Source organism: Neomonachus schauinslandi, chromosome 13, assembly GCF_002201575.2.
Source record: "Neomonachus schauinslandi chromosome 13, ASM220157v2, whole genome shotgun sequence".
NCBI classification, from domain to species: domain Eukaryota; kingdom Metazoa; phylum Chordata; class Mammalia; order Carnivora; family Phocidae; genus Neomonachus; species Neomonachus schauinslandi.
Genome location: NC_058415.1, coordinates 31,730,323 through 31,756,110, shown reverse-complemented (window position 1 = coordinate 31,756,110; position 25,788 = coordinate 31,730,323). Strand labels below are relative to the sequence as shown.

At 41.2% G+C, this 25,788-nt stretch overlaps 1 protein-coding gene across 1 annotated transcript in view; it reads left to right on the top strand.

Annotated features, from left to right (window-relative positions):
* The window catches only part of GLDC (glycine decarboxylase), a 101,714-nt gene extending 76,794 nt beyond the window's left edge, over positions 1-24,920 (top strand). The window contains exons 17-25 of the mRNA XM_021682409.1: positions 2,703-2,828; positions 4,257-4,406; positions 5,775-5,887; positions 7,286-7,427; positions 10,287-10,398; positions 16,634-16,729; positions 20,768-20,940; positions 22,620-22,700; positions 24,218-24,920. Coding sequence (XP_021538084.1) covers positions 2,703-2,828; positions 4,257-4,406; positions 5,775-5,887; positions 7,286-7,427; positions 10,287-10,398; positions 16,634-16,729; positions 20,768-20,940; positions 22,620-22,700; positions 24,218-24,361 — 1,137 coding nt within the window. The 3' untranslated portion in view covers positions 24,362-24,920. The remainder of the gene's footprint in view (positions 1-2,702; positions 2,829-4,256; positions 4,407-5,774; positions 5,888-7,285; positions 7,428-10,286; positions 10,399-16,633; positions 16,730-20,767; positions 20,941-22,619; positions 22,701-24,217) is intronic.
* Positions 24,921-25,788: the final 868 nt, after the last annotated feature.

Sequence of the window (25,788 nt, the reverse complement as noted above, 5' to 3'; positions counted from 1 at the left end):
ACCTCCTGGGTTCCTGATAGTTCTTATTTCAAGCTGTTTTGGGCAGTTATTTTCACGTCTGCTCTTAGGTTAAATTTCAGAGGTTCCTAAAATGCAACAGCCAAGTTCCTGATTTACCAGTTTAATTTGGGAGAATATAAATTTATTTAACAAATACTTACCAGGCACTATCTGAAACCCTTTATAATTAATAATTCAATTTGCTAGTCAAATATTAACTCAGATTTGCTGATCAGAGATGAGATTCTTATACAAAGGGGAAACATTAACCCTTAGAAAACACCAAAAACCACCACCGCACCCCCTGCCGAACGTGTATGGAAGTATTTTTCTCTTCCCAACTGTCTGAGATGAAGTAGTAGCCTTTGGTTGTTAGATTTTATTAGTGGTAAGAAATTTATTTCCCTTGCAAAGGAACACTGCTCCTTAATCCCTCACTCATTCAGCAAGTGTTGGAGGATGAGGTATGGGTTAGGTCTACACCAGGTACATTGTGGAGTTGGAAAAACAGAGCATCCATCTAAATGGGCATAAATGCACCAAAGAGGATTGTTTTAGATAAACTAAAGCACGAAATCTGGGTCCTGTTATTTCCATGTCCCTTGTGACCCCACAATTTTAAAGTGAGGAAAAATTACCATTAAAAATTTCCCAAAAAAATTAGTAAATAAAACTTCCTATTTCCGCATAGAAAACCAGAAATGTGTAACAGCAACCTATAAATGAGTCATTGACAAAACCACTGAGACGTTTTTCTTTCTGATGCCTTACGTCAGGGTATGTATTACTTTCCTGTGGCTGCCGTAACAAATTCTCACAAACTTAGTGGCTTGACAAAACAAAAAATTATTTTCTCAGTTATGGAATCCAGGAGTCTAAAATTGGATTTCTCTCAGCTACAGTCAAGGTGTTGGCAAGGCTACCTCCTTCTGGAGGATCCAGGAGAGAATCTGTTTCTCTGCCTCTCTGGAGGCCTTCTGCGTTCCTTGGCTGGGGCCCTTCCTGCCATCACTCCATCCTCTTGTTCATTCATGAAATTTTCTACTTCCTTTGTAGTCAAACCTCCTTCTGCCTCCCTCTGCTCAGAATACTGGGGAATATATTTAGGGCCCAACTGATAATCCAGATTCCAAGATCCATAATTTCTTATCTGAAGAGCCTGATTTAATCACAAAGTCTGTTTTGCCATAAGGTAACATCCATAGATTCTGGCGATCAGGGTTGGGCATTTTGAGGGGCCCATTATTCAGTGTACCAAGGGATGGTTGACATTTTTACCTTGAATGTTTTTATTTCAGCAGAACTTCCCTGGTACAAATTCTTAATTTAGGCCTTTAACCAATATTTTATATTCATTCAAAATTTTTTAATTTGGGTATAGTTGACTATATACATTTTTAATATTTGCCTTTTCCTTCTTGATCAATGTTCTGCCCAGAAGGGGTCCTTTTATCCAAAGATCCTGTGGTAGAATAAAAATAATTTATGGGAAAGGACAAGTGACTTTGGTTCTGAGAAATTAAAGAGTCAATACAATATGGAAGCATTTAACCTAGAAAAAGGATTTGAGGACACACTGCAAAACCAGCATGAGACCAATAACCATTCAAAAGAGGCATAAACTTTCTGTCAACAGAAGAGTGACAGTTTGCCTTTGTGTACACGTGTGTTTTTCTTCAGTAGACAACTTTGCTGTTTTTGAGGAAACAGCTGTAAGCAAAGTTTCCCCTTCATAAATCCACTACTATAATGCCCATCCATTTCTCTTCAAGGGGTTGCAGTATTGGTCCTGGTATTTAAAAAAAGGAGGATTATTTTCAGGGTGATCATTGCTTCTCTTTGTTGCTTTCCATTGGGAAAAACTCTGTGATGCACTTTCCTGTAGCACAGCATCATCACATCTACCCCAGCCTGTGTGTTTGCTTGTTCACGTGATTTGTAGGAGGAAATGAAAATGATTTAAATCTGGGCATTCTAAAATTGTACCCACCATCCACCTTCTGTAAGAATTCAACTCATCTTTAAAGGCTAGCTTAGGCTCTAGCTCTGGAAATCCTTTCCCTTTACCTCTTCCACTTGAAGTGACATCCCTTATTCTGAGTTCCTGTGGCATCTGTTTATACATTTGCCAGCATTGTCCGTGAATACACGACATGCTTCCATGCTCACCTTATGATTCTTGTGGCAACTAACAGTTCAGTGCACAGAAGAAGCATCCAGTAAATGGTGACTGATGTATTAGCACTGGAAGGCCTTGGAATTATGTCTACCATTATCATCTCTTCCTGAATCTCAGCAAAGCAGAGAAGAGCACTGAAATTGTGATTTGGGCACTTGGGTTCTAGAGTTTAACTTCCAACTTCATGTTCTTGTAAGATGCTTTCTACATATTATAACTGTGACAGGGTCACAGTAAGCCTGGGTCTGGTTTTTGGTATGCTGAGATAAGGGAGGAGAGTACTAATTAATATTTCAGGAGTCTTTAAAGAGCAATATTTGTGGATTCAGATGCAAACTCCTCTTTTGGACATTGTTTTACACTGTAGTAATATTGAAATTGTAGCAGATTTTAAGGCATTAGTGATCAGTTTAAATAAAGCATGTGGTGCCTATTTAATCTGTGTTCCAAGCATTTGTAGGACTTTTCTGCTGTGAATAGTCTGGTGATGATTTTTCCTCCTTCCTTTCATTCAATTCCTAAGGTTTGCCTCATTCCAAAATCAGCACATGGGACCAATCCCGCAAGTGCTCACATGGCAGGCATGAAGATTCAGCCTGTGGAGGTGGATAAATACGGGAATATTGACACAGCTCACCTCGAGGCCATGGTACCCATCTTCCACTAAACAGATGGGGGAGGTCTGGGTTGGGAAGAGGTGGTGGGGAGAAGGGACTAGATGGTTTATATCAACCTTATCTTTCTTTGCATTCTAATTAAAAGACTGCAGTTCCTCCTCTGAATGGGTCTGGGGAAAATGGAGTAATATCAGAAAACCTAACCGTCTCTATCAGAAAAATAGAAAGCAACAGTCACATTTTTGGTCCATAATAAAACCGAACATAGTCTGCTTCTTTCACTAACCGGGAGAAGGTCCTTTAAACTGAAATCCCATCCTCTTAATGCATATGTAAGAAACTGAATGAATTATTCATGGTCATAGTAAGGATACTCCTTGCAGGGCCTGCCTGCCTTCTCCTTCCTGCCCAACCTTCCCTCCCTTCCCCCATTAATAATCAAACTAGCAGTCACAGTTATTCTCAATCTTTGTGTTGGGAATTAAAACATAAATGTAGATTTTTGCAAATGTGTGTGACTGTCCCAGCCGTTACCTGCTGAATTTCGGGCAGCATTCCACTTCCTTCCTACAACACCAACCCCCACTCCCAACCTCCCAACCTCCAGGAAGAGGTTGCCTAGCAACTGTATCTGCTTTCCACTGGTGGACTGGAGGCTGCATCTTAAGAGGGAAGGAAATCAGTTGAATAGCAATGTGATTTTGTCAGGATTACTAGGCATGGAGACTGAGAACTTCATGCAACTGCCTTCAAAGGAAGCTGAAAACACACAGCACTGCTCATGTCTCCCATCCATGCCCACCCTTCCAGAGCCGCACAAAGTTTTTACCAACAGATATTCTGGGGCAGTAGTTGTAATTACTAAGTTTCCCCAATATAGGATATGACCTTTAAAAGATATTTTTTTTTCATTTCCACATGAGCGTGCTCTGACTCACTGGCCAAAACAACAGGAATGTGCCTTTTATATATGTTTGCTTTCTGTGAAAAGGAAACGTGAGGGAGATTTCTTTTTATCAGAGCAGAACACTCCTTATGGGAATTCTAATTTCAACAGAATGAGAGGGAAATGGAATAGGGGTGGATATGGCAAGATGAGCAGAGAGAGATTAGCTGTGAGAACAGACATGTCTGCAACCAAAAAGATCTGAAATAATTATTCAGATGACTAAAACCAAAGGAAAACTTTGGGGAGTTGAGCCTAAAATACCCAAAAATCTTCCTAATAGTCTTTTAGGTCTTTATCATGGAGACCTAGCCTGAAGGCATTTTGTTATTTCTTTGGAATTACTTAAGAAAAGAGTAATGGCTGTGAATTGTTAGTGCCATCATACTTTGAGGGAATTCTAGACATGAAAAGTCCAAGACTTAATCTTTCCTAATCCTGTAAAGTAAAAAGAAAGGATTTGGCCAATAAACATTTCCTCCTTTGTCTACGTCTGCTCTTTTCTATCCCACAGGTGGATAAACACAAGGAGAACCTAGCAGCAATCATGATTACATACCCATCCACCAATGGAGTGTTTGAAGAGAACATTGGTGACATGTGTGACCTGATCCACCAACACGGAGGACAGGTCTATCTAGACGGGGCAAATATGAATGCACAGGTAGGCAACACAAGACGGACTCCCTGGGAAAATGGTTAAGTCAGAAGATGATTTTTTCCTCTGACTTCTGGACAGTTGTTTTACAACATATTAACTGAATTCAGAACTGTGGTTGGCTTTCTTTATTACCACTTTCAAGCAAAGTACTGCACTTTGACTGAGATTAGATTTGAAGGGGGCGATAGTGGAGGTTGGGGAGGAGGTAAAGAGATTGACAGGATGCAGGGAATGAACTGAATGTCCTTAGTTCATCAGAGATTGTGATCTCTCTTGGGGTGCTACCAGTAAGAAGGTCACTTGACTCCCTTTCTAAGGGAGTTCAAACCCAAATTCTGGCCACTGTGGATGTTCATGTCCCACAACATCCCATGACAATGAACAAGCCATTAATCTGGCTTCAACTTTTTCAGTGTAAAGTGGCTGAATAATTCTGTCCCTGAAGGGCCAATCCGGATTCCTGATCACTTGTGTGTGTGTGTGTGTGTGTGTGTGTGTGAGAGAGAGAGAGAGAGAGAGAGAGGGAGGGAGGGAGGGAGGAGGGAGAGGGTTGTGTAATGTGCACCCGTGAACAAATGCTGTAGGGGACACGAGCAGAGGATGTCATCATCTTTCAGAGTTTTCTTAACTTCTTGGTCATTGTTTGTTGTTGTGGTTGTGGTTGTGGGTTGGTTTTGTTTTTTGTGTTTGTTTTTGGTTTTGGTTTGTTTTACTTTACCATTTCAAATTCTTTGTTTTTCTTTACTTCTGTCTGATTCCCTCTGTCAGTGTGGTCCAGGGATTAGCATTAATGCACTCTTCATCTTTGGCCACATTGAAAATTAGCCCTAATGCCAAAGTGGCAGGAAGGCCTGTTGAATGTTGTAGCTGGTAATACAGTGGTCTCAGGAAAACCGTCAGCCTCCCTTCCCTTCCTTTGGCTCAGCATCCTCTCAGGTGGCCTTCCATCCCCTTCCACTGCTGTACCCAAAGTACATGATACTCAAAGCCAACCATGCAGGGGGAGCTAATATTGCTGGGGTGAAAGTAATCTCTTTCTGCAGCAAGGAGGTAATTCCCTTTCTTTTGCTCAGGGTGCTTCCTCTCCCTCTTGTGGTGGAAAATTAGGAATTGACTGTATATTCCAATCTGTATTTTAAAATCTAAATTAGGCTAAACGGTCAGTGGCTGTTTCCATAGAAACCATAAGCCAGGCTGCCTATGGGATGTGAGGTTTTGACTGCAGAACTTGGCCATTATTGAGAACATTCTGTGAACAGCTCTGCCTACCTTTCCTCTAAAGGGAGAGGCCACAGTCAGGAGCACAGCTACCTTTCCAGACCACCCTTTCAACTCTTGACTTTTGATTTTGGCTCTTTCCCTGTGTGGTAGGTGGGAATCTGTCGTCCTGGAGATTTTGGGTCTGATGTCTCACACCTAAATCTTCACAAGACCTTCTGCATTCCCCACGGAGGAGGCGGCCCTGGCGTGGGGCCCATCGGCGTGTGAGTTCTGGGCTGCTTGTTTCAGGAAGGTTTTAGAGATTAAGAATGAAAGAATGGCCCCCAATTCACTGTTCCTCTCATCAGGGTCTTCAAGTGTCATGGACACCTTCATATCTAGTGTGCCTGGAGGGACTGGGAGAGAAGCAGTGAGAAGGATGACTTAGGGAATGTCCAAAGAGGAGCATAAGTAGATTTTATTAACCACAGTGCTCGATTGGCCACACTAAGCTCCCAGTCATACATAGACAGGGCAGGCTTGTGAGCAGAGCAATGAATAGGGAGTTTACTGGGGCATTATGGATCTGAACTGAAATATTAGCACCTGCAAGTGTCTCTTAGACTTTAATTTAGATTTCCAAGAAGGTTTTCTTTATTCATTCTTTTTAAAAAGAAATCAGCTGATGGTTACATTGAACATGAATTATCTATCAACAACGAAAGGAACTCAGAGGAGAAAAGTGCTTGCCAGGGGCTGGGGAGCAGGGGGGTGGGTAGGGAGAGGTTGGTAAAGGGCACAAACTTTATAAGATGTGTAACATGTACAACACGGTGATTATGGACAACACTATATTGTATATTTGAAATTTGCTAAGAGAGTAGAACTTAAGTGTTCTCAACAAAGAAAGAAAAAGAAAGAAGTGAATTGCATGTAAAGTGTTAAACACTTTGCAGCCTGGATTCTTATTACATCTGAGATAAGTAAGGAGGAAACAGACCTTATTACTAGAAATAATTAGATGAAGTCAGAATAACACTAAAGGAATGTCTCATAGCTGTTGATAACTTTTTATACTGTGAAGTTGAATCACCTTGTGAAAATGATGCTGAGCAGCCATTTTCTGAGTTTCTTCAGTTTTCCAAAAATGGACCAAGGGGCCCAGTCTTCAGCTTGCTGGGAACCTGGCTTCTTGCTTTTTCATGTTTTTTCTTTTTGATTATTATTTATAACAAGTGGGGGCGCCTCAGTACCTCCACTGTAGGGGAGGTGGGGGAGTGATGTTCATGTGCTGGCCTCTGATGTGTAGACCCATGGGGCTCCCTCTCAGCAGCACCCTCTATCCCTTAGATTCCTCGGGAAAGAATGTGGGGCGTGGGGCTGGGAGGTCCCCACATCCTGCTGAGTCCATGGCTTACAAGCTCTTTCATGGCTGTCTAATTCTGCCAAATCCCCTGCTGTAGTTCTTGGGTGAACCACTGGGACACTGATGGCTGGTGAAGAGGAGGAAGGAAGGAATCCTTCCTGAACATCTGTTTCTTAGCAGGTGTTAGGTCCTTTCCACTCTGAGTTCCTCTACTAGAAATAGCGCTTTCTGAGAGGGCTCAGCTCTTGCCTGTTTTGCCTGTTTGGTTGGTCTGGATTTTTTTTATATCTGCTGAATTTGTGTTTAAAAATAACAGGAAGAAGCATCTTGCCCCTTTCCTGCCCAGTCATCCCATCATCTCAGTAAAGCCAAGTGAGGATGACCGACCTGTGGGTACTGTTAGCGCAGCCCCATGGGGCTCCAGTTCCATCTTGCCCATTTCGTGGGCCTATATTAAGGTGAGGCCTGTGACTGTGTTAGGCGGGCGGGGGACGTGATATGTGGGTGGGAAACTACGACTGCAGACTTTCTCCTTGACTTAAAAATGAAGAAATCCAGGGGTGCCTGGATGGCTCAGTTGGTTAAGCGTCTGACTCTTGGTTTCAGCTCAGGTCATGATCTTGCGGTCATGAGATTGAGCCCCGCATGGGGCTCTGTGCTCAGCTCAGAGTTGGCTACAGATTCTCTCTCCCTCTGCCCCTCCCCCGCCTCAAATAAATAAAATCTTAAAAAAAAAAAAAAGAAATCTATGATCTGAGATGTGATTCAGTGAAGGTTGCTGACTTGGGTGGAAGAAACCTTCTTAAAGAGATCAGATAAATTTTATTTAATCTCTTCTTCATGGTGCTATTTCCTTTGGGTTCTAATAGTGGGTTTAACATCACAGAAACTGACATGCCAGATATGTTTTTCCAGACCAAGTTAAGTTCCATGAGTCATGTGGATGTTCTGGCTATGTCATTTTAGTTTCCTGTAGGATTTGTATAGCCGCTTGCAAGTGAAGAACAGTGCACATACTAATTACACTTGGTTGAAATCCTGGGATAAATTTTTAGGAATAAATCTCACATTGCTTTATATTTCTTAGGAACCTGGAAGATAAGATAAAAAATAGCAGAAATTTGCTTATGTGGTAGTTTCCCAAAGCTCTGCCCTTTACTGTAGAACTGTAATTCTCTGGGGTAGTTAGACTTTGTTAGAGAACAGCTTTCCTTTCTTTGTGTTTCTCCAAAAAACTCTAGAGCCAGAGTTTATTTTATACAGCTCTTGTTCAAACGGGCCTGCCCACCTCCTGGGTTGACAAGACTGTGCATTGGATAGGAACACTTGTTCAGCAGCTAATTAGGGCATCTTTCCCAAACTGGCTTCCCTCCTTAAAGGAAGGGTGGCTTCTGGTGAAACAAGACTCCAGAACTCAGTTATGCAAGTCATACTGGATGGCTCTCTGGGGCTGGCTGTTATTCTTAAACAGGGTGGCATTTATGCTTCTTAATGAAAATTTTCTGGGTAGCTGGAACAACAGTTCTGTACCTCAGAGACTAAAACCTCCTTTTAAAAATGATAGTTGTGTTGTTTTACAAATAGTAACAACAAAACAATCATAATAAAGGTCTGCTTCTTTGCAAACAGAGTCTTATTCCCAGGTTCCTTTTGGTCCCTAGATCCTGTAAACCTGGATTATTTGTTATGGATATATTTGGGTTAGAGATTATTTCCCACATACAGAAAATAAATGCTCCAAAGCTGGTTTGGCCATATGCCAGGAATACCAGACAGAACCTCAGTTATAAATGACATAAATAAAATAGGTTTTAAACTACCTTGACCCCTCTCTTTATTTCAGGCTGTTGTTACTTGCCACTTACTCTAGAACTACCTTCTTTCCCTGCTTCAGTCCATCTTGGACACTCTCTATAGTACTGCAGGATTCCCTCTAAGACCCCAAATTATCTTCTGGTTTCCTTTTGCCTTTACTGCTCAGTCTTTCTAGCCTACACAGAATCCTTAGGGGATTCTTCCCAAAACACACATGCCTAGGCCCCATCCCAGAGAGAATCAAATTCAGCATATGAGAGGTAGGGATTGGGCCATCAGACTTTCCAAGTGAGTCCGATGCATGAGTTGAGAGCCATTGGCTGCCTGAACCAAATCCAAGTTCTTCATAGCAAAGGTTTGAGGCTTATAAGAGGTCGTCACAGCTCACCAGCCTCTACAGTAACCCCCAGACTGCAACCCTGTGCCTTCACTTCTACACCTTGGTTTTTGTTATTCTTATCACCTGGAGCTCCTTCCCCTTTCTTTTTGCCTCTTCAAATTCTACCCATTTTTAGATTTCCACTCAAGTTCTAGCTCTTACTCTGGTAATCCTTCTTTGTCCAGTTTGGCAAGATGTGTCCTCTCCTTTCTTTGGACGTTGGTGTCCCTGTTTTATTTGATGCTTTCTCATATGATTTATATTAGTTATGTATTTGATATATACCAAGCCTCCATCATACATGAAGTATTCTGGGAAGAGTGTCAACAATAAAATTGGTGCAATCTTGATTTTAAGCTCTTTGCTGGTGATAATGTTCACCCTGTATAACCACAGGGATTTAGAAAATACCAGAAAGGGATAATATCAACCCTGACTATGGACAACTGTAAGACAAACCATACAAAATTGATTCAGTGGGGATTTTGGTCAAGATTGCACGAGATTTCTGGCAATTATCAAGACATCTCAGATTCACAGTAAACAAACAAAAGCTCTCCCAAATGCGTGTAATCCAAGATTCTTTTTCCTCTATTTTTTCTTTTTTTTAATTTAAATTCAATTAATATATAATATATTATTTGTTTCAGGGTACAGGTCTGTGATTCATCAGTCTTATATAATACCCAGTGCTTATTGAAGCACATACCCTCCCCAGTGTCCATCACCCAGTTACCCCATCCCCCTCCCCTCCAGCAACCTTCAGTTTATTTCATGTGATTAAGAGTCTCTTATTCTTTTTCCTCTTTAGGTAACACAATTATCAGCAGTCAATTTTGCCCTGTTGTAAGCTTTGTTATTTTGTTCCTTGTTACTTTTATGTTACTACTTTGTTATTTTTATAAGAAATATTAAAGTTATGTTCCAAGGAGAAAATCAAAATTTATTTGAGGCTTAGAGAAGACTGGCAGACCTCCTTGTTGGGATTTTATGCCCATCTGTAATCCAGAGTGATAGTGGGTTGACTCCCTTTGTAGGTGGGATTTATTTGGGGGTGTCTTTGGTTAGTGTCCATTGGGTTTACCTATTCTGTGGTTGATGACTCTTTTTCTCTCTGTTGCAGATGATGGGAGGCAAGGGCCTTAAACAGGCCACAGAAATTGCTATATTAAATGCCAACTACATGGCCAAGCGATTAGAAAAACACTACAGAGTCCTTTTCCGGGGTGCAAGAGGCAAGTATCAACCTTAGTTTACCATCATCTTGGTTTTTTCTTGACAAAGTTTGACCTAGTAGATGTGGTTTTCTGCAGTGGGTAGGAAACTTCTGTTTCTTAGCATATACCAGAGAAAAGCATAGATTTTTTGGAAATAACTTCTATTTAGTGAACAGTTTAGGAGTATCACTATTTGGAAGGCTGTGTGATGCAGTTAGTGTACACAGCCCAGGTCAACAAGGAGCCACACCACTGAGAGATGTATGCATAAATATCGTGAGCTCATTACCTCCCAAAGTGCTATGGGAATGCCTCTAGAAGAGGAGTAATTCAGACTGGGCAGAATAATTGGGAGAGCCTTCTGGGAGGAGCCCTTTGAGATGAGCCTGGAAGGGAGAGGAGCAACCTCAGTAAACAGAGACTGCAGCAAGCCAGAATTGTCTAGGTGGTGGGAGGCTTTGGGGGGTTGATGGATGGGATAGGAGGAAGGGGAGCAGATAAGAATGAAGTTGGAGAGGCAGCTTGGGGCCTTGAAGGTCTCAGAAGGCTCTCATCTTTACCCTGGAGCCAGATGACAGCCATGGAAGGTTTTTTGAGCAGGGGAATGACAGGATTAAGAGAATGGTAAAGTCATTAAGAAAATGGCAGGGGATGAACATCCTATTAGAAGTAGAATCAATAGGACTTAGTTACTGATTATTTGAGTGTGAAGAGCGATTCTAGGTAAGCCTCTTATGCTGATAATAGAGGTGCAATTGTGGGAATAATAGAAGGGGGTACAAAGTCACCCTGGAAGTGATGGGAGGCGACGGAGCCAGACAGATTTGCAGAAATTTGGCTTTGGGCACAGAATCTAGGAGCAGACTCTTCAAAATGGTGAAACCCAAGAAAAGAGTTTTGAGAAACTAGAGCAAAACCCCTCAAGCAGATGGCTACATTAACAGGGATGAGCAGAAAAGGGGTACCTGATGAGGGCGGGCTCCATGCCTGAGGCAGCTTTAGAGCCTCTGCAGCCTTTGTCACAGTGCCTCTCCGGAGAAAAGCCCCTGCTTGCCCTGTCTGTCTCTGTTCTGGCCTCATCTGATCCCTGTAGCCTCCTTTCCCTGGCACAGAGAACTTCTCCTTCCTTTGCTCCCTCCACTACTGAGGATTTCTCCCACTCGGTTTCTTGTCTGGCTCTGTCCATCAGACCTTGAGCAGGGTAAAGACTGTGCCTGCTTCCATGCTCCAGCACCCATACCTGTCAGTCACTCCTGGCCCACCATAAATGTACGCGGTGTTGCACAACCGGGAGAGACAGACTGGTCTTAGGACGGGAGTCTTAAACAAAACAAAACAAAACAAAACAAAACCTGCCTTTAACAATTAGGAACACTTTGGTCACCTTTGAAAGAATTAGGGCAAAAATGATAGGGGAGATGCCAAATGGAAATGAGCTGAGAAGTGGACTGAGGGTGGGGAAAAGAAGGGAGAGGCATTCATGGTTTGGGTGAGTTTCGTAGTGAAGGCAGTGGGACAGGTGGGGCCTGCTCCAATAGGATGCCGTTTTGTTTTGAAATAAGAAAAGAACATGATACTCACCTGCCAGAGAAAAGGAGTTGAAGAGGGGAGAGTGAAGCAACGATAGAGGGAGTAATAGGTGGGCGAACAAAGTCATCCTGGAGGTGATGGGAGGAGACACGCAGCAAGTTGGCTGCGGGCACAGAGTCACAGACAGGGACAGATGGGGACTTGGAGCTTGGAGCAGAGAGTTAGCAGTCAGTAAGCAGCATGGGCCGAAAGAATGAGGCCTCTCTTGGGCTCTTTGTTTCTCCAGCTCAGGCGGAGTACACATCTACATCTGTGATCTTTAATTTAAAGGCTGGTCTTGCCTTAAAAATAGGTATCCAAAGGATTAGTTTTGTAGTTTGAAAATAGAAAAGAGCTAAATAACTAGTAGGTCTGGTTAGGAATGCTCCCCAGAGATTAGGAAAGAAACTTGTGGGCAATATGTCTCTAAGCAGCACAATAAAATGCTTCTGAGGTGGGTATTAAAGAATCTACAAGAGCTACTAATTAATTCATTCAAATATAGCTCCTGCCCTGTGAAATGCATTCTGCTTATGTATCGGCCTTTAGGATTAGTTTAAATACTTGTTTTGTCTGATTATGTAAGTAATTTTTATATGCCCAACGTGGAAAATTTGGAAAATAAAAACCATAAGGAAGGAAACATAAATGATCCATGGTTTCGTCAAGCAGACATAACCACTATTAATATTTTGCTGTATTTCTTCTTATCTTACATTTAGACCATGATATCATAATACAAATACAGTTTGTGTCCTGTTTTTTAACTTTATCTTATATTGTGATCATTTCCCCTTGTCATTAAATGTTCTTTGAAAGTAGCTACATTGATTCTATTATATGGATATACCAGGATTTAGGTAATTGTGTTTTCCTCCTAGTTGTTTGCTTTGCATTTGCTACAACGAATATCTTTTTTATTTAGATTTTTAAAAAACATTTCTGATTATTTCCTGAGGTTAGAGCTGTAGAAGAGGAATTATTATTTCAGAGTATGAATGCATTTAGGCTTTTGGTATGTGTGGCCTGGTTGTCCCCACAGAGACTTTGTAACAGTTTATTTCATGCTAATAGCATATGAAGTGACCATCACACCAGGGCCTAGTGAACACCAAGTGTCAGGCTGAAAAAAACACCATCAACCAAAAACAAAGTATCTTTGCCATTCTGTGGTTGAAAAATGATTTTTTTGCTTTAATTGACGAGGTTTAGGGTTTTTTTCTGTTTATTTTTTTAAGGTATTTGAAATTTACTTATGATTAACCTTATTTGAAAACATTGAGACAGAATTCACATACCATACAAATGACCTACTTTAAATGTACAATTCACTGATTTTTAGTGTGTTCACACAGTTGTGCAATCTGAAGTTTAGTTTTTAAAGCAAGAATGTGTGTGATCGGGACTGCATGTGGGGTATGGTGGTGGTCTAGCAGAGAGGAAACTGAACAAGCAAGCCTACTCAGGTGCGTACCATGTGCTTAGCATCTGAGTGACTGCTTTAAGCAGAGACTGTCTCACAGTCCTAGGGGATTTGCAGCACAGAATGATAGATGCAATTTCCATTTGTTTTGACATTTTATCCCAGAATCAAATAATAAATTGTATTTCTCATCCCACGCAGAGATATATTGGTGATTACAGACTTTATTACCCAATCCCAAAGTTCATGAAATTAAAAAACTGTCTCATGTTTGGTCTGGTAAACACATTCATTATATAATTTGAAGCTGAGTATTCTAGGGCCTAAAAAAGAATTATCACTGTACCTCCTGAGGGCCCAAAATAGAAATGTTCTTAATAAACGCATTGTAGTCCAAGATGTCTAATGGCAATATTAAAAGACCATTATTCATCTTAATCATATTTACTAGTTCTATATAAGACTTTGGAATTACAGATGACTACGAGGCAATAATTTTAATGAACTCCAGGCTTCCCTTTATGAACCATTTCTTTTGAGAGATTTGAAAATACCAGCTAAACCACTGAGGCTTATGGTTTTGTGAAGCAAGGAAGTGACAGGCAAGAATTGGGATGGGGGAAAAGCAGTAGTATTTCAGATGAGGAAAGAAAGGAATTACCTCAGGTAAAATGACACCTTTTGTTTGTTTGTTTGTTTTAATGATAAATTCTTATTTATTGAAAGACATCCAGTTGAGAATTTTTTTTTTAAGATGGTACCTTTTTTAAAGGAGGAATTTAAAAAAATTCACAGATGTCTACTCTTGGCAGGCTAAGCTCACTGTTTGATCTAAATGGAGTTTCTGTCAGCGGAGTAGGCAACTTTATTAGTATCCCAGTGTTTTATTTGTGTTTTAATTTCTTAAATGCCTATCCCTTTTTGACCTTAGACAAACCTAATGCTGCCTGGAAATTCCTATTCCTGAATTGGTTTCCCAGTTGCCTTTATGGGTAGACATGGGCCTCAGGGGATGGGCCTTCACATCCCAGGCCAGGAAGGGACCCTCCTGAGGCCAGAGGCCCCACCCACCCGACCTCATTTCCAGGGAAACCTTCAGTTTTGATTCTATTAGTAATGGTCCCTGGATTGTAACTGAAAAGCTTGACCAAACCCTGATTGCTCACCTAAGCATTATAGAGTAATTAGCCAGTGGGTTCCGTTTATCTCTAGGCAATCACTCTGAGGATGCGGAGCGGGAGGGAAGATGTTCCAAGCTTAGAGCCAAGCCACTTTTATTTTGCTTTTCCATCATGCCACCATCCCCTCCTTGTTCCTTTGACTTGGTATCTTTTCAGACTCTCCGCTATAGTCATGGTTAGGCCCAGCAGGAACGTCTACTCAGAGGAAATTAAAACTTGTGCTGATCAGTTTATATAATCTCTACTTCAAATTTTCCTGACTCACCATATGCCATAGAAGGTTTTCTATCTTTTCTCCTTAAAAAGTGTAAACAAAGACGAACATCTTGGCATCTGGCCTCTAACAGCCACCAAGTTTCCATTTCACCCCTTTCAGGGCTTAAGTACAGAAAGAATATGCTGAAATTCCACCGTTTCCATTTGAACACGTTAGGATATGGATTTAGAAAATAACATCTGAACCTCATTTTGAAAATGGAGCTCTTCCCAAACCGCCTGGCTGTGGTGGGGGCCCTGCAGACGCAGGCTTTGTGTTAGCAGTGCTGGGCTGGGCTCTGCGTGACTGAACTTCTCCTTGGAAGACTGCCCTCTGTCTGCCAGCAAGAGTGACTCCTTTCCTCCATCATGTGTCCCTCCTCCCCTCCTGCCCACTGAGCATCCTTCAGAGCAGTGAGCTTCATTAGCCTTCTTTCTTGTGTCACCGTCACGGTGCTGCGGTGGCAGCCAGAGGCTCAGAGAAGAAAGGTCAAAGGTTGAGGCTGGGCTACCAAAATGGGGTAGGGACAATTGTGTATTTAGGATTCCTAGACTTAAATGGTCTCACCATTCCTCCCCCCCCGCCCAATATTCCAACTTGTCGTTCCTTTTAGGTACCTTTTCCCCCTGACTACCTAGCTATGAATACAACTTTCTCCTTTTGAATCCCACTTCTTACAAATTTAATCCCCATCACTGTTAGAAAGAATATTTAAAAAATATTCAGTGACAGTATATTTAAAGCTTCAGGTTCTCATACTTTCATTTTCTAACAAAACCAGTCCTTTCTTATCTATTCATTACATAAGAAGCAGAGCAGTTCCGGACAATCTCAGGGGCTATTAATGACTGGAGCTATTCTTCTTAGGCTTGAGGAATTATGTCTGCTCCACGTATCTGTAAGTAGAGTCATTGTTTGCTGAGAGTCAGGAAAGTAGGTTAAGAAGAAGGAGTACATTATTATCTCATGAGCAGATACTTTCTTGGAAGGAAACTCATCAGTTGTGTGGGCCATGGAATTTGGAAGCCCCCAGAAATGTTCTATTTATGAAAATGCTGACTGAGTTGATGGTTTGTTCCTGCTGATGGGTGGGGGATCAAACAGCTCATGCTGGGGAGCTAGATAGCAGCCTGGGCCGGGGGAGGCTGTCAGTTTACAAACTAGAGCAAAGAGAACGGACTCCCAGGGCCTTTGGCTTCTTCAGCTTCTTTCCATTTGTGGTGTGGTGTTTGACAGCTCCAATTTCTAATTCTCAGCTTGAAGCCTGAAACCAAAACCTCAAGAGCGCCTTTGAAGAATCACATACAATTATGTATGAGCCTTACAGGTCTAGGTTCACTATATATTTACACACACGCAGGAGGAAGTTATTTGATGCTGGGGGCGGAGTTGCTGAAAACAGTATCAGTGGATCTTTAGCTCTAGAAATATTTTGTAATAAAAGGGTCAGGCCTATGATGACATGTTTAACTGTTGGAAGTAGATTTTATAACCTCAGGGTAGAAAAAACCTCATCCTCAGGAAATCTCCAGGCAAACAGTTCAGCAGTGCATTGGCACCAAAGTCCCACCTCCCATCAGCCTCTTGGCTCCGGGGTGTGTTGTGACACATTGGCCTGACGTGTTAAAAACATTTTTAATTTTACAATTATCTTTGTAGTTATACTTATTAATAAAGTAGACGAGGTCTTTGTTGCCAACTATAAACTTACCAAGTGATCATGGCTTCTTGGTACTCGTTGATATGTGATTTAAGCTGATTTATTTGTTCATTTGTTTTGGTAAAACAAGCTGATGCTAATCTTGAGCTAAAAAAATTTTCCAGGTTATGTGGCTCATGAATTTATTTTGGATACAAGACCCTTCAAAAAGTCTGCAAATATTGAGGCTGTGGATGTGGCCAAGAGGCTTCAGGATTATGGTGAGTGACCTTGTGGGAGAACTGCTTTTAGGGCAACTTAGGTTTTTGACATTCATGCAGCTTCCATGCTGGCTATGGGCCACTTCCTCAAGGCACAAACCAAATGTGCAGGCACCATAGTAAACTGATCCGTAGGCTAAACGGTGAGCCCAGGGTTCTAGGCAAGCTTCAAAATGATAGAGAAAACACTTGCCCTATGAGTGCATTGGTAATACCCTTCAAAAGATATTAAATCATATATCTTGAATCCATTGGCATCCTAGAAGTCTTTGTAGTTAATAGAATTAAAAACCCCAAAGAAAATGGTTGCTGTTTCCTGTGTTTCTTCATTTATTTTTTACATTTTTAATTAAGTTTTTAATTTTAATTCCATTTACAGTTAACACAAAGTATTTGTTAGTTTCAGGTGTGCAATATAGTGATTCAACACTTCATACATCACCCAGTGCTCATCATGATAAGTGTACTCTGTGATTCCCAGCACCTATTTCATGCATCCCTCCACCCACCTCCCCTCTGGTCACCATCAGTTTGTTCTCTGTAGTTAAGAGTCTGTTTCTTGGTTTGCCTCTCTCTCTGTTTCCCCCCTTTGTTCATTTGTTTTGTTTCTTAAATTCCACATACGGGAAAATCATATATTTGTCTTTCTCTGACTAATTTATTTTGCATAGCATTATACTCTCTAGCTCCATCTGTGTTGTTGCAAATCTCAAGATTTTATTCTTTTTTATGGCAGAATAATATGTCATATACAACATCTTCTTTATCCATTCATCAGTTGGTGGACATTTGGGCTCTTGCCATAATTTGGTTATTGTAGATAATGTTGCTCTAAACACTGGGGTGCAGGTATCCCTTTGAATCTGTATTTTTGTATCCTTTGGGTAAATACCTAGTAGTGCAATTGCTGGGCCGTAGGGTAGCTCTATTTTCAACTTTTTGAGGAACCTCCATACTTTGTCCAGAGTGGCTGCAGCAGCTTGCATTCCCACCAACAGTGTAGGAGGGTTCCCCTTTCTCCGCATCCCCGCCAACATCTGTCATTTCCTGACTTGTTAATTTTAGCCATTCTGACTGGTGTGAGGTGGTATCTCATTGAGGTTTGGATTTGGATTTCCCTGATGCCAAGCAATGTTGAGCACTTTTTCATGTGTCTATTGACCATTTGGATGTCTTCTTTGGAGAAATGTCTGTTCATGTCTTCTGCCCACTTTTAATTGGATTATTTGGGTTTTGTGGTTTTTTGTTTGTTTGTTTTTTGGTGTTGTCTTGCCTATGTTTCTGGTAAATTCTTACTCCTGTTCCACTCTTGGTAAACAAAGGAGTCCATGAAGAGATCAATTGGTGTAATCTTGAAGGAAGTAGAGCAGGTAACCTGTAGAAGTGTTTAAGACCAATGGCATTTGAGTTTTATAAGCACCTCAGTCATGGCATAGCTATTTCAGCTGCTTCTGTAGATGAAGGAATAGGCTTCCTTCACCTTAGGAAGAATTTCCTCCACCACAGGAATATGGTTTCATAAAGACAGTGCAGTTTTCCTGGAAGAATTTTGAAAGACACAGGCCCTTATGAATTAGTGGATGTTCATTCAGCACAGTCCTTATTGAAATACATGCTTTAGTGACATTATCAATAATATCAAAGACGCTTCAATTCTCAGAAAGGCTAAGGTGGGGAGAACTTTGCCTTTCAGTGGGTGTGGAGTCCTATCTGAATTTTAATAATTTGAATAACTTCTCTTAATAAGGAAAGTGAAAGCTTCAGTAATTTAATAACTGCATCATAATGGGAGTCCCACATGTGTGGCTCATTCCTCTCCTGGATGCATGATCTTATTAGGCAGAGTTATAATAATTGGGAAAGCCAGGGAAAGTTTTCATTAATGAAATTAGCAGTTACTCCCTCCAAATCTCTTGGTTGCTCCCATGACCTGACTCGGCCTCCTGGCTAATGGCTGAGTGATGGAGATTCAGGTGGGCTCTAGCTTCACTTCTGAGATGTGTTGTCCACATCACATGTGTGGCGGCGGCAGCATTTGCAGGGAGGGAGAGGACGGGCGAGGAGGGAGTTGTAGTGCAAGTCACGACCCAGTATTTCCAAGTCTTGGTCTGTCTCCAAACTTGACATTATTTTGGTGTTTGATAGGGTGATTGCCACACTTGCCCCAAGTCTAGAATTGTACAGGTGCCTAGCACTTAGTAAGCACCTCAGAACTTACATGTTTAGTAAATGAGAGAATGGGGTGCCTGGCTGCCTGTCTGCGGAGCACGCGACTCTTGACCTCAGGGTCGTGAGTTCGAGCTCCACACTGGGTGTAGAGATTACTTAAATAAATACACTTGAAAAAAATGTGAGAGAATGAATGAATGAATGGCTAAGTAAAAACACACCCACCAAAACAAAACAAAAACCACCCCCAAAACCCCCCAAAATAGCAATTGAGAATGACAACACAGATTCTTAATCACACCTACTGAATCAAAGTTTCCAGGGGAGAAGCCTCGTAACCTGTATATTTAACAAGCATCCCGCAGATGAGTCTTAACAGCCTGATGTGGGGCACACTGCCTTAGGGCAGAGGTTTCCAAACTTAGTGAGTGATAAGAGTCACAGGGAGAGTTTTTAAGACTCATAGCTTTCTGAGCCTTACTTTGGACTTCCTGAATCAGGGTGAAGATCCAAGAATCTGTGTTCCTAAGACAACTGATGGTTTTAAGATATGGGAACCACTACAGCAGACTATGTTGGGCTGAATTTGCTCACACATGGAATTGAGGTTGGACTTAATGGGTAATGAGATTAGCTTGTTTTTTTTTGGTTTTTTTTTTTTAATATCCTTTTCTGGTTTGAGTGACATAGTTCTATGTATTTGTCAAAACTGTGCATTTTGCTCTATGTAAATTTTATCACAAATACATGTGAAGAGATATTGAATTCTAGTTCATAATATGCATGCTGAACTATTTAAGGGAGAAGTGTACTGATGACTGAAGCATACTTTGAAATGCATCAAAAATAGGATGGAAGGTTGAATAGATATGTGATTAAGCAAACAGAGCATCATTGTAGAATCTAGGTGAACAGTGTATGGGTCTTCACTCTATAGTCTTTTCAATATACTGTTTGAAAATGTTGATAACATGTTGAGGAGACAATCCCTTAAAGCACACAGGCACGACCCTAAAGCACGCCATGTGATTTATGCAGATCAGAATTTGGGACCCATTTAAACTTAACTGACAGATATATCAATTTTGGGGCTGTTCGTCATCATTTCACAGTTTCATAGAAAAAGGGTAAGAAGTGGGAAAAGGTTGTTTTTGGCTTTTGTCCAGGAAATCTCTCTCAAGCATGTGTCATTTTACATATGAAAACTTTTGGAAACAGAAATACCTTCAGCCTGTATTCAGTGTAAAGACAAAAGGCTTCCCATGGTCAAGGCTCAGTTTCCTCATCTATAAAATGGGGACAGTAACACTCACTTCAGGCTTATGGTTGCTATCTTGTTATTTAACTTGTGATAGCCTATGATATTTCAATTTCTCTTAATTGCAAGTAAAACACAAGCATTATAGATTCTAAAACAAAATCAAAGTGAAATAAAATCTTAGTCTCATACTTTGGTGATAACCCCTGTTAAAATTTTAGTATTTATTCTTCAAAGTGTCTTCCTTCATAAGATATATATACATAAACACTTTGTCACATTTTTTTTAATAAAAATGGAATATCATTATTATGTAGCTTGCTTTTTTGACTTAATATTTTTTAATGTTTACCCAATTTAGCAAATATAAATTTACATACATTTGAAGTGTCTGTAAAACTTGCTTAACTGATCCTCTGTTGTTGGATGTTAGTTTATTTCCTAAGTTTTTCTTTTTTCTTGCATAAACAGTGCTGAGATGAATCCATATATATATGCAAATTATATACTAGGCACATTCATCCAGTGATTTCCTTGACACAACGGGGAGGGTCTCTTCTAAATTGGGGAGGTCAAGGTTAGTGACACAAGACCCCCTATCTGCTTTGCAGGTTTTCATGCCCCTACCATGTCCTGGCCGGTGGCAGGGACTCTCATGGTTGAGCCCACTGAGTCAGAAGACAAGGCAGAGCTGGATAGATTCTGTGATGCCATGATCAGCATTCGGCAGGAAATTGCTGACATCGAGGAGGGCCGCATTGACCCCAGGGTCAATCCACTGAAGGTGTGTAGGCGCTGGTACTCTATCCAAAATGTCCCATAGAGAAGACTGGGTATGGACAGGGTGCCAGCAACCCCTGAACTCCCATCAGAAGGTGAGATTATTCTTGCCTAGATTAAGACCATTCTTCTGAACAAATTCATTGCTTGCAAATTTAAATCTTCTTGAACAACATAGTAGCAGTTACTCAAGTATAAAGTGGATGTTTTGAGATATGTTTTAATTTTGTTTATGTAATTGTTTTGTCATTGTGGGAGGTATACCTCCCACGTGCACCCAACTGGTTGCCAAAGGAGGGAGCAGAGGCTGAAGAGCTATCTATTTGGGGACTCTTATTCTTATTCTATGTCTCTGTTTGATGCACTCTAGTGAGATTATTTACCTCACAAACTCTGGATAAAGACAAGTTCTTATATTGGAGTAGTTATCTCTTAGAACAACTAACTGGTACTTGGCCTTTTATAATGTTATGGCCTATTTTTGGAGAAAATCTGAAACATGTTTATTGTGAGCTGTAAGTCTCTCGTTAGGTCCAGGCATTATTAAGCTGGGGCGGGGGGGGGGGGGGGTCATGAATTGAAAATACTGTGAAGACTGTGGTTGCTCTATTATGGCCCCAAGCCAGAGAACAAGTCTGAGATGCTTGGGGAAGCTCAGGCAAGTTCCAAGGTGCCCAGCTGAAGGTGGAGTACCCAGGCCAGTGGCTGGCAGGAGAAGGCATCTTGCTTATTATTATTTCTCTTTTCTGTGGATACTGCTGATTCTTTAAGGATTTAGGCCATTTTTAAAAATGGCAATAGACATCTAAAGAACATAATACTGAGTTACAAAAACAAGTGGAGAATAATACAGGATGATAAGATTTTAAAATGTGCCCAACTATGCTATATGCTGTTTATGCATATATGCAGTAATAGTATAAAAACAATCAGCATGGTGAACACCAAATTCATGATAGTGGTTATCACCGGGGAGTAGGGTAAGAGATGAGATGGAGGGGATATATAGGCAGCTTCAGATGTATCTGCAACATTGTTTTATTCATTTTATTTGACACAGAGAAAGAGCCCAAGCAGGGAGAGGGGGCGGGCAGAGGGAAAAGCAGGCTCCCCTTGGAGCAACCCAGGACCCCAGGATCATGACCTGAGCCAAAGGCAGATGCTCATCCGACTGAGCCACCCAGGCACCCCTGTTTTATTTATTTATTTATTTTTAAGACTTCTTTATTTTGAGAGAGACAGTGAGCACAAGTTGGGGTGGGGAGGGGCAGAGGGAGAGGGAGAATCTCAAGCCGACTCCTGGCTAAGCATGGAGCCTGGCACAGGGCTCAATCCCAGGACCCTGAGATCATGACCTGAGCCAAAACCACGAGTCGGACACTTAACTAATGGAGCCACCCAGGTGCCCCTCTGCGATGTTTATTTTAAAAGATTAAGCAAATATGACAAAATGTTGATTTATGTTGGTTGGGTGGTAGATGTTCTAATATATTACCATAACTTTCTGATATTTGAAATATTTCACAATAAAGTTTCCTATCAACATTTTTTCCCCCTTAAGTTGAAATTAAACAAAACAACCACGCTGTGTCCCTGGGCTTCCATCAGCTCACTGGCTGAACAAAGCACAGGAGGAGAAGGCAGTATTCTCTCTGATCCCTTTCCCATCTGTGTCTGTTTCAGATGTCTCCACATTCCCTGACCTGTGTCACGTCCTCCCACTGGGATCGGCCTTATTCCAGAGAGGTGGCAGCTTTCCCACTTGTAAGTTCTCCTCTGAAGCTGCCTGTGCCGGGTAGTAGAGTGTTCATGTGCATATGAGGGGCCATCACCCATCTGATGGGGCTACATAGTAACTCTATGTGGGACGCTTTTTTTTTTTTTTTTAAAGATTTTATTTATTTATTTGACAGAGACACAGCGAGAGAGGGAACACAAGCAGGGGGGAGTGGGAGAGGGAGAAGCAGGCTTCCTGCTGAGCAGGGAGCCCGATGAGGGGCTCGATCCCAGGACCCTGGGATCATGACCTGAGCTGAAGGCAGACGTGCAACCCACTGAGCCACCCAGGCGCCCCGGGACACTTTTTTTTTAAATATAGATTTTATTTATTTATTTACTGGAGTGAGTGAGAAAGAGAGAGCTTTTGTGGGGGGTGGGGGGAGGAGCAGAGGGAGAGGTACAAGCAGCATGGAGTTCAATCTCATGATCCTGAGATCATGACCTGAGCTGAAATCAAGAGTTGGATGCTTAACCCATTGAGCCACCCAAGGGACCCCTATGCGGGACACTTTCCTAAATAGGTCATGACAAGTGATGCAGAGCACAGGCTTTGGCTTTCAGGGCTCTGAGGTCAGAGTGTCAGCCATAGGCTTGGGAATCCACTGGGTACACAGTGGAGGAAGACCAAATAGGAGTCCCTGTCAAATTTCTACTGTCGCCCCAAATGCACCAAATACAGTCTTTGTTTCCTTTCTGAGTCTTACGTGAAAAAGGTACTCCATAGTCTGGCAGGGTGGAGACAAGAGTCAAAAGTTGGATTTGGGGGGACAATAATGAAGGGGTGGCTTATAGCTTTTTTTTGTATTGGAATATAGTTGACACATAATGTTACATTAGTTTCAGGTATACCACATAGTGATTTGACAACTTGATACATTATGCTATGCTCACCACAAGTGTAGCTACCATCTGTCACCATAACAAATACTATTACAATACATTGACTCTATTTCCTATGTGGTACCTTTTATCCCCCTGACTTACCCCTTCCATACTTGGAAGCCTGTATTTCCCACTCCCCTTTACCCATTTTGCCCATCCCCCACACCCTCCCCTCTGGCAACTATCAGTTCTCTGTATTTATGGGTCTGTTTCTTTTTTCTGTGTTTTTAGATCCATGTAAGTGAAATCATATGGTATTTGTCTTTCTCTGTTTGATGTATTTCACTTAGCATAATACTCTCTAGGTCCACCCATGTTGTCATAAATGGCAAGATCTCATTCTTTTTCATGGCTGAGTGATAGTCCAGTGTATATGTGTGCACACACATGTGTGTATACATACATATACATACACATCTTTATCATCTGTTGGACACAGGTTACTTCCATATTTTGGCTACCATAAATAAAGCTGCAATAAAAAATAGGAGTGTGGGTTTTACCTTCTACTTTAGGGCACTTATTGGGGTTAGGCTGTGGGACATCACTGCAGTCTTCTCTTTCCCCAAGAGAAATGTTTCAGAATACCCCAGAACATTTCCATCTTTTGTCCCTTGCAGCCCTTTGTGAAACCAGAGAACAAATTCTGGCCAACCATTGCCCGGATTGATGACATCTATGGAGACCAGCACCTGGTTTGTACCTGCCCACCCATGGAAGTTTATGAGTCCCCATTTTCTGAACAGAAGAGGGCCTCTTCTTAGTCCTGTCTCCCTAAGTTCAAGCGACTGACTTGATGTCTTTCTCTGGAGCATTTGATGAGCAAGAACTATATAATTTCCCATCCCAGACTCAACTTGGGGTTTTCTATACCATGTATATTTTTGTAATCTCTGTCAAGGTAAATGTAAATACTATTAGCATAGTGAGTGGAAACTCGTTGGAAGACCAGCATGCCTCAGTGCCTGCTTCCACATGTAGCAGTTGATGTTCCAGTTGCCTGGATTAGGAACTATTTAGTTTTTTTTTCATAGAAAATTTTGGGTGTGCTAGGAACTTTAACTTTTAATGTAGGAAGTTCAGAGACATTATAGAGGTTATATTGTAGACTCCGATAGATTCTTGGTCCAAATAAGTCCTTGTGGACTGTGCTATCTGTGAGGAATCCCAGGGCAAATGTTTACATTTTCTATACATTGAAGAAAATTTTTCTCTAATTTGCCTAATCTGTAATAGCATTTCTGAGTGTTTTCCCTTTCCCATGTGTGTGGTTTCCTTTTATCTGCAATTATTAGTATTCTAATAAAAGCGTTTCAATTTGAAGAATGCCTTCTTGGTCCATTTTTCATGCTTATTTCCACATAGCCTAAGTTCAGAGAGATTTGAAGGGCAATGAGAATACCCAACCCAATAGCCATTTTTACATTAATCAGTTTTGTCTAGCAGTTTTTCTCATTAGACACTAAGTCCAGAGATAATAAGCCAAGGTCTAGTGTTCCTCAGTCTTTCTGTTGTGCCTTCCTTTGTATGTAATCTTCATCCTCATAGTCTTAAGATGGCTCCTGCATATTGACATCACATAACCATTCTAGATAGGAAAAAGGGAGAAAAACCAAAGAAAAAAGGCAAATTCCATCCACATTGACTTCTTTTGAAATGCTTTCCCAGAGACTCCACCCAGTAACTTCTGCTTGCTTTTGGCCAGAATTGTTTCACATTGCCACTTCTACCTGGGTATGTTAGTGCCCCAGAGGAAGTCAGGAATTTGTTAGATAAATAAAAGGGGGGATATGGGTTTCAGGTAGGCAACTAGCCTGGCTGCCACAAAATAACTTTCCCCTAGATACAACAAATGCTTCAGATTTTCTTCCCTGATTGTGAGCACTTGTTCGATTACTTGGTTCTTTGCATGGCAGCTTACTCAATCAACCATTATTCAAGCTATTATGATAGTCAACTGAAGAAAGGTCTTAGTACTCTATTGAATGCTCTGCAAGCGGTTCACTTATTCTCACACTTCAAATGTTTGAAGAACAATTTATTTCAGCCTAACTAAGCAGTAGAGAAATGATGGGATCCATGTTTGTTTGTTTGTTTTTACATTATAATTAAATGGTTAATATTTATTGAGTTCTTCTCTGGGGTTAGGTACTATTCGAAGTGTTTAAAATGTACTATCTCATTGGAACCT